At 34.6% G+C, this 9497-nt stretch overlaps 3 protein-coding genes across 3 annotated transcripts; 1 reads left to right on the forward strand and 2 right to left on the reverse strand.

The window, feature by feature from the left end:
- Positions 1–787: 787 nt before the first annotated feature.
- LOC114722936 (katanin p60 ATPase-containing subunit A-like 2) lies at positions 788–2420 on the forward strand. The gene is made up of 2 exons (XM_028909059.1): positions 788–1040; positions 1847–2420. Exons 1-2 carry the CDS (start codon positions 857–859, stop codon positions 1978–1980), a joined length of 318 nt encoding a protein of 105 aa, XP_028764892.1. The 5' UTR covers positions 788–856; the 3' UTR covers positions 1981–2420.
- An 853-nt stretch (positions 2421–3273) lies between these two features.
- Positions 3274–5815, reverse strand: LOC114722828 (calcyclin-binding protein-like). The gene is made up of 5 exons (XM_028908937.1): positions 5547–5815; positions 4468–4605; positions 3927–4166; positions 3777–3836; positions 3274–3583 (listed from the first exon to the last, which is right to left on the reverse strand). Exons 1-5 carry the CDS (start codon positions 5655–5657, stop codon positions 3479–3481), a joined length of 654 nt encoding a protein of 217 aa, XP_028764770.1. The 5' UTR covers positions 5658–5815; the 3' UTR covers positions 3274–3478.
- A 929-nt stretch (positions 5816–6744) lies between these two features.
- On the reverse strand, positions 6745–8732 carry LOC114722834 (uncharacterized). Its single transcript, XM_028908950.1, has 3 exons — positions 8604–8732; positions 8371–8533; positions 6745–7042 (listed from the first exon to the last, which is right to left on the reverse strand). The coding sequence occupies exons 1-3, from the start codon at positions 8723–8725 to the stop codon at positions 6800–6802; spliced, it is 528 nt and encodes a 175-aa protein (XP_028764783.1). The 5' UTR covers positions 8726–8732; the 3' UTR covers positions 6745–6799.
- Between the last annotated feature and the right edge of the window lie 765 nt (positions 8733–9497).

Genomic DNA, 9497 nt, shown 5'->3' on the forward strand with positions numbered 1-9497 from the left:
CATACTATGTAACAGAAATAATTACATTACTCATGGAACACAGACAAACCTAGCACTAACAGTCATATCCTTGTAATTATATACACAATACATTTATTCCTGCATACCCCCGTCGTATTTTTAAAGTAAGCGTTACAAAAGCCTGGTTGGTTTCTTCAAAAGCCTATCCCATGATCAAGTCTAATGTACGGCAGTTCAAAAAAGGTTCAATCATTCTTGTGCTGCCTCTGATCTTTTAAACTATAGGTCAGGAAACTGATCGTGGGGAAGGAAGTTTAAAGAAATATTGTATATCAGTTTTCTGGAGCATGAAATAACCACTGGGGCATTTTCCATGAGCTCATGTTTTTTCAGACTTTGTAATTTGAATATATTTTCTTTTTTTCCCACTAATGAAAATGGCATTATAACTAGGTTACATAGTTATTCCATATCAAAATAATGGGAAATGTCACCTGCAGTTTAAGTTTCCATTTGTGTTTCAACTCTCAGGATTCTTGAGATCTATTGGGCTTATATTTGACTAAGTTGAGATATTTCAAACATACAGCAATCTATTGTTGTTTTGGTTCAATTTGCAAGATATCAGAGATATTCTTTTGGTTCATATTGTAAGATATCATCGATATACTGCCAATTTTATTGTTTAGTGTAGTGTTGAAGACTTCACGGCAGTTCATTTATGCTGGCGATGGAGGGAGTAAATCTAGTTTATTTCATACACACACATATATGTATGACGTCAAATTACAATCAATCTTGGGACTAAAGTTCTGGTGATTCTACTCCAAAGGTTGTCCCTTGACAATGATCAAAGATCCTTGTACCACTTCCAGAACCAGAAGCAAGAAGAGCAATGGTTGAGGACCTTCTTCCACCATATGATAGTGAGGAGCAGGTCCCCTATGATTTCTTGGTGGAGCAAACAGAAGGATATTCAGGCTCAGATATTCGTTTACTGTGTAAAGAGGCAGCAATGCAGCCCTTGAGACGCTTGATGTCACAACTTGAACAGAGACAAGAGCTGGTGCCTGAAGAAGGTATGCAACCTTCAAAATTTAGCTTCCATGCGATTATTTGCTAAAACTTGTCCACACCATAACTATACATAAGGTCGTACAATGTTTGGTTAAATTTAGTAATGATCAGTACTGTTTATGTGTTAACGATTTCACTTGTCAACTCTTGATAATCTGCAAACCCTTTCATTCATTTGAAATTTAAGTTTATCTGGGAAAAGATCCATCATTACTGTGTGGTATGTGTTTCTGGAAACAGTTCTCTCTTTTTTAAATGCTGTTCTTGAATGCTTTTTTTTTTTGGGGGGGGGGTGGTCTCTTCATATTTTTCGTCACAGAAAATAAAATCAACTATAACATGTCTTCTAAAACACCGTTTTAATCTGTTTTTTAGCATCGTAGTCGTCACAAATCTCTAATTAGATAGATTCATTCGTGAAATTTTGATGATTATCAAGCTGCTGCTCCTTATTCATGTTGTTTATATACTCTAAATAAATCTAATTAATGTTATATTCGGGAAAAGAAATTTGCATCAATGGATTTATAGCAGTATTTGACTAATTCGTGAAATTTTGATGATTATCAAGCTGCTGCTCTCTATTCATGTCGTTTATATACTCTAAATCTAATTAACGTCATGTTCGGAAAAAGAAATTTGCATCAATAAATTGATAGCAGTATTTGCTGAGCAAAGTTTGTTGGAGTTGGTTTCTCAAATATGATCCATCCACACGGGAGGATGTGTTAGCTATTTGGCTTGAACATTCAGTACTTGTGATTTATTTTCACTGGCCATACACTAACATCGAATGTAAAAAATGCAGAGTTGCCAAAAGTGGGGCCAGTCAAACCAGAAGACATAAAGGTAGCTTTGAAGAACACACGGCCATCTGCTCATCTGCTTGCTTCCAGATATGAAAAGTTCAATGATGATTACGGTAGTCAAATTCTGCATTGACAACATGTCAACATGTAGCTTCGGTAAGTTGGTAGCTTTTCCGATCGTATTACGCGTTCTTACCACACGACGCAAGTTTCCTTGAGTTAGACTACGTAAATTTATTGCTGTCATATCTTGAATTTGCCAATACATGCACCCCCGTGAAAACTGAGAAGTGCACTAATTCTGGCGTTTGACGAAGGAGCACAAAGGTGAGAAAAAAGAAGTCATGCAGAATGTCATGGTTTTTCTGGAGAAAAAAATAATAAAAATTGAAGGCATTAGTTGCATGTTTAGCTGCATACTTTTATTTGTAACACCCGCACCTTGCTTTTCTTTTCAACTATTTGGTATCTGATTAGTATTATCAAACTTAAGTAGCTTTCATAACTGTTTTTTTTTTTTGTCATTCAACTATTTGTATCACGCTTTTACCAAGACACACGGTATCAGATATATTGAGTACTTGAAAACATCTTATATCAAAATAATGAGCATCGAAAGGGAAGACGTTACTTTTTCCTTTGAAAATAGACACCAAAAAAAAGTTGCTTCTTATGTTTCATGCACATCCTTATGATACGCCTGACAAAAAAATAATCCTTATAGCACGTTATGTCACGTACTTTAAAAAATATTTAAATTGTTTTAAGTGTAGATTTTGAATTTTTAAATTTGTCAAATTTTTAAGGTAAAAAATTTGTGTTAAATTTTAGTTTATTGCCACTTTAAAGATGCATCTTTACGTATGCTTAAACTTTTAATATTCTAGTATTTCTAATATCTTATCATGTGTGTGTATACATATACACTTTTCTGAATACTTAAAAAATTAAAATTTAAAGCATATGCGAATTTACTACTTAAATTTACAAAGCATTTAATTACAGATTTGCTATTTAAATAATTTTTATTAAATTAAACTAAGTGTTGGAAACGTTAAAATTAAGAGACTACGCCCCATTAAAACCCTCCATAAACATGTTTCATAAATCACTATTAAAAACAATCCTCATATACTTGTCTCGTATTTTATAAATCACTCTTAAAAAACAATTTATAAGTATCTTATAAGTTGTTGGGCCCTAAATTTCAAGAGACAACTAAAAGTTGAGATAAACTTAAAGGACCTAATATATACTACAATTTTTAAATTAATATATATCTAAGGTTAACAGTAACACACTCATTTTATGTTGAGTGCAACCATTCTGAGGCATGTGCAGCATTTTCAAAGATGAATTACTCGCAGCTAAGGCCTGTAAATGAACCCTAAGTATCCAAATAATCAAAGAACGAGCGAGAGAGCATCTCTCCCCCAACATCGAACTTAGAAACAGTAGTTTAACATTCCACCTACAACAGATGCCATCGAATTAAGCCCAGTAATCCAAATATAACATACGGCTCTTTTCCTCATTCTCGCCACCCAGTATACGACTCAAATCAAGGAAATCAACCCATACTCTAAAAAATGAGAAATACATAAGAAATAATTAAATCCATCTTATCTCTCTCACTTGTAACCCTTTAGAGGATCAGCCGTTTTTCCAGATCTAGCATCACTCCATGCTTTTGCAATTGTTCTCTTCATTTCCTCATCTCCTTCCTCATACATATTCTGCAATGCTCAAAAATATTGAACATCTTTAGAGAAGCGTTCTAACAAATTCACATCTCGTTTTTAGATACTCTAATTTTGCATCAAACAGTAACGGTGAGAAAAGAAGTCCTCTTTAAAAAGTAAATCTCATTAATATCACTGAAATAAGAATTAACCACAACATCCTCAGCAGACTAGAGACAAATCTGACCTTCATTAAGTCCATGATTCCAGCCATAGGGTCTTTCTCTTTATCCAAATTAGGTTTCATCTGTAGCATTGGAAAATAAAAATAAAAATAATCAGCCTAACATATAGCAGAGGGAAAAGAACCATCATCTCACTCACAACGTTTCACTACCTTGTCTTCTTTGAAGTGAAGATCTGGCCAGTTTCCTTTGGAAGCCTTGACCAATGTGATGATCACCCTTGTCGGCTTGACCAACACCTTGCATTTCTCAGGTACTATCTCACCGTGCAGTTTTGGTATAGCACATCGGTAGTTCTTGCCCTGGATATCATGGAATTTGACATCAACGGACATTGGTTTGAACTCAGTCTCGATCTTATTCTCCTCAACTCCTTCTAGAGATACATATATCTGCAGCAGGAGATTAGACAAAAGAAAGAAAACTTAAACGTCAAGGAAAGAGAAGATTATAATATCTTAACCACATAGTAGCCGCAACAAAGAATTTACAACTTTCATAACCACTAATCTACTTCAAATCAAAAAATTCAATGAGATCCAACTAAAATGTTAATGTTATTGCTCATTAATGCCAAATAAATAAATGTCCTCTCATGAGAATACTGATCTGGAGAAAGGCTCCTAATATCATTATAATTCAGGTGGCTAGATTAATAATAATAATAAAAAAATAAGTATTATTTGTTCTTACCTTGAGTTTCTCATTATCTTGATCCCAACTGAATGAACTAAGTGTTGCATACTTGAGGGCTGGAATAGATGGCACCTTAGTTCCAGTTGAAATTGGAGCTGGAATCTGTGGTGGAGGTGCAGGCGTCTCCTTTGATAACTGCAAATTAAATCAACAAAACTTAACACGAGGCACCACACGCAAAAATTTAACCAGGAACTAAAACTCCAGAACACTTTCACATGCATCAATTACTACCCTTAAGCCCTACTAGTCTGATTATCGGAAGCGCTTATCAAGAAATTCAAACAATTACTGTCTACATGAAAAACGCCACAAGAACTGTAATTGTTAAAGAGAGTAAGCACAACTATGCATAAGTTTAGTCCTTCCCATTCCATCAATTTGAATTGCAGGAAAGATCTCCTCAGTGCTGAATTATGAGCATCCAAAAGGGCTTTTTAATAAATAATGAGGAAAATGGAATAGCACTACTTGCAGATCATCAAGCAGGATCGTGGCCAACTTCAGATCTCAAAGCATTTTTATAATCTCATTTCTATTGCGCAACAAGTACAAAGTGAGTGCAGAATGAATCAGAATGTGATGAAAGGCGAACTTGTTGACAAAATCAAAGCCCTTCTTGGTATGGCTAATAGAACAGCAACGGATTTTTTGGCATACTGAAACGTAATGAGTATTTGAAAGACCAGTAAGATCACTTCCAATTCTTGAGTCTTTATGGCTTGACAAATCTATCATTTGCAAACTGTTTCTCACAACTTCGGATTAAGAGAGTGAAATGTAACGAATGATTATTAAGAGAGTGAAACTTAACACGAACAGAAAAACCACATGCCGAGTTTTGATTTGTGTACCAATACCAATAATTTACTATCATAATTCCGAACTGGCTAACAACTAATAAATGATGGAAAAATTTTATCTGTCAGATTTTTTCCCTTTCTAAGAATGACAATCATTTCTCACCAGCACACGCTATTACTCGAATACTCTCCATAGCAAAATCAAATTATTAACAAAAAAAATCGAAAATCAAAATCGAATGATAAATTTCTATCTTAAAAAACAAAAAATACCTTTTCCAGGTTGTTAATTTCGGAGGAGAGGAGAGAGATGCTTCGAGGTCGCTTTGCCATGCTCTGCAAGTGACGAAGTTCTTCCAAATCCAAAGCCAAATCTTCAGCCATCGGTCTAGCTAAGGAAGCAGAGAAGACGAACGCGAAGAAGCTGAACAAACGTAGTGCGAAGCACGGTGATGCTGATTTGAAGACGCTTTTATACAGAGTGTGAAAGTGGAAAAAGCTAGAAGCTCCTAATAGACATGAGTAAGTAATCGAAAAAGGGACAAAATGGGAATTGCAGAACTCCTTTATTAGGGTTTTCTGCTTTTTTCTCTGCTTAACATGGAAGATTCTAGAGAGGAAATGAAGGGTTAGGAAACATATTCGTTCCTTGTAATGTTGGTCAACAGGGATGAAACACGTGTCAATGGGTCGTTGTAATTGGGTGGACTTGCTCTTACCTTACAGGCCTGTAACTGGTTGGTAAATAAGATTGGTGGAATCACTAGAATATTGGGCATCTATTTTGCTAGGCCCAACAAAACTTCTATTTTTATATCGTTTTTTTTTTGAGATAATAACAAAAAAAAAGAAATTAAAAATTAATAAATGTCAAAATTTATTATTATTTGCAAATTTAATATTGTCAATACTAAATAAAATTTAATTTGAGATATAGTAATTTTCAACTTCTTTTTGTTGTTGTTATTTTTCTTTTTTCTTTTTTTGGAACTAAAACTTTTGTAATTATCCAGTTTAAAAAGTAAGTTTCACTAATCATAATCATAATTTATAAAAATCTTTGTTACATATTTTATAATATATATTAGTATATCAATAAAAAGGCTTATTTCTTAAAAATTGTTTAAATTTGGTTAGTTACACTTGTTCAATTCAATGATTCCTCGAACAATTTTGATAATATATTCAGAATTTAAGGCATTATGTCTTGTTATAATCTGTATTTACCTTATTCTTATAATTGTTACTATTAATTTAATGAAATTACATGTGTAATAAATCTATAATTTATCTTACGTATTTTAAGATAGATTGGTTTCTACTTTCTACTGCTGACAAAGAATACTCCTATTTGAAAAAAAGATACTTCTGTTTCGCTATGTGTACATATATATTGAATTTAAACTTTAGAGTTAATATAATTTTTGAATGATCAATTTTTTTTTAATTTTGGTCTTCGTGTCTCAAATTTCAAATATATTTTTAAGCAATAGTCATTGCTTTGCAAGCCTCGATCAAAATTTTGTTTATTGACTTGCCTTCCGACCACCAATAGGCTGAGATGGTTTGCTTCTCTCTTGAGCTTGGGTCACCAGAATGTTCTGAAGCTGTTTTTGGAGCTGTGCTTTGATCTGGTAATTAGAAGCCAATCTCCTATCCAAATTTTCCTTTGCAGCTACGAGTTCTGACTTTCTCATTTCAGCAGCAGTTATCTCAGAATCACATGAATTTCTGTTGTTCCTCTTAAGTTCCAAGAAAGATGACCTCAGCTGAAAAGTAAGTGACATGAGAAGCTTAATGGGGTAAACATTAACCTTAAGAGGGGAACCCAGTGAATCACCATATTAACTCTCTCGATTCTCACATTGTTGCTCATCTCATGAAAATTTTGATTGAAAAAGAGGGACTCTCTCTGGTTTAGCTTGAACAACTTTAAGCTTGGTTGCATAAGACCACATTTCAAGCATGGAAGATGCTCTGTAGGAAAGGTGATCCCCAACATGATTCAGTCTAGATGTTTAAATGAAACTATAACAGAGTCAGCAGTACAAAACTTACTATTTCATGCAGCAAAAGTTCAGTCTATGTAATGGGGGAGAAACAAAATCTGATGACTGCTTGTAGAAGGATATATAAGGTAGGACATCCACAGTGGAAAAGAATCTATATCGCAGACTGGGCAGTTCAAAACCAATTTTTGTCTAGATCAAGGTCAGAAAGCCCGAATTTCAGCTAAATTGAGATCACAAAAAGCATGCCGTCATTTGAAAATTCATGTTATCCTCGTAAAATCCTAGGTGAGGGTTAAGAAAAACAAAAACTAAGCAAAGGAAAATTAAAAATAAAAAAGACAATTAGTCAAGGATCCACAGAATGCTTATGTTGCAGTCTTTAGGTGTGTTATGTAGCCTCCACATTAGTTTCATGGAGTAGGAAATTTTCATTTTTTTCTGAGGTTAGAAAAATAATTGTTCAATTCACTGAACGAGAGTAATTTTTAGCTTTGGGTCTCAGAAATTTAAGATAACTTCAATTCTGCACATAGACATGACATAACTGAGACGCCACTACATACACACGTATGAAACTAACATTAGAGTTATCTTAAAATTTGCAGCCATCTGTAAGGAAGACAGTCAGATTTCGCAGAGAAACACTCTCTTGAGTGGTTGAAAAAAAGAGAAAATAAGCAAGTTTTGGATGCCAGAGGTCGGTGAATTTTATTTTATGAAGGAGCTAGCTGATGTACAAGTGCAGCATAATAGTTTGCATCAAACAATACACCTTGAACTTGTGCATGACACAGCACCCATATTCTCCCCTACTTCCAGTTCTACATGCAAAATGAATATCCAGTTTTATTTAAATTATTGGTCAAGGACTCGACATCTAAGTTGAAGCCATGTGTTGTAGCTTGAAAGCATTTCCAGATGAAAAGCATGAATTGCTCTGTGGGAATTAGAATCGAAGTCAAATTTCATTATCCTACATGCATGGTGAGCTATTTATAGACTAATGATGGCTTACTTGAGCACAGTTCAATAAACTGTCAGGAATGGTAGCACTAACTTTTTCTAAAGTGGTGATTTCCATTTACCTCATTTACTCTCTGTCTCAAATTCTCAACTTCTGTTCGACATTCCACCACAAATCTCCCCGCATTGTCCTTGAATTCCTTCATTTCTATTCTCTTCGTTTCATAAAAGCTATCTTTGTTCCTCTCCAATTCCTCGAGCTCCTCTATTTCACTCTGCAAAGACCTAAAATATAATTCTAATCAAATAATTATACTGAGACAAAAGAATCACACATCAATGCTATTTAATTCACCTCATCTCAAAAGCTCCAGTTTCCAATTTCCCTTCAAGGTTCTCAATTTCGGACTTGAGAGCCAGAATCTTATATTTCCTCAATGATACTTTATTATCGAGCAGGAAGCACCTCTGCTCCATGGACCTGATATTTGCTAGTCTTGAAGCAAGAACCTGTGACTTCCTGGCCTGCAACTCTTTCTCAGCCTGCAAACAAATTTACTTACTATAAGTTTCCATAGTCCTGGAATTTTGCTTGTCTGTCTTCCTTGATTAAATTCACGCAAAACTTTTCAAAAATTCTCCCTCGTAAAACTAAAAAGCCGGTGAAATTTTTCTTCAAAATGTCTAATGACGCATAACTACGGTATCTGTAAGTTCTTTCCTCTTCGATAATGAATAGAAACCACGATTACTGCACATATAACGAAATGAATCCAAAACTCACGCCGGAAAACTTAAATCTATGCCCAACTCTAGGCGAAAAGGGGACAAATGTGAGATAATCAATCTACGTTCTCGTTCTCTCGGTTGATTTTCTCGGCAACCAAGAGAAAAGGATTTCACATAGTTCACCTGGGGAGGTACTACAGAAAAATCATGAAGATTCTACACATACCTTATTTATTTTTTTGGTGAGAATATAAAAATTAGGGATTGAAATGAACCTGAAGCTTTTGGCCAAAAAAAAAAAAATGAACCTGAAGCAGAGACAGACGCTGGTTTCTAGTGTTCTCCATGTCTTGAAGTCGTTCGTGGAATGTGGAGGGAAGCGCCATTGCTGAGACGAGAGCGCGATCACAGTTCTGGGCTATGGATATGCGGTTTGAATCTCGCGCCATATATACTCTCAAACTAATTTATGAACAATATGGCAAGTGATAACCAATTTTCCATGAATTTTAGGAAGAAT

Source organism: Neltuma alba, unplaced genomic scaffold, assembly GCF_004799145.2.
Source record: "Neltuma alba isolate B1F8T4 unplaced genomic scaffold, ASM479914v2 tig00002373_pilon, whole genome shotgun sequence".
Classification (NCBI taxonomy): domain Eukaryota; kingdom Viridiplantae; phylum Streptophyta; class Magnoliopsida; order Fabales; family Fabaceae; genus Neltuma; species Neltuma alba.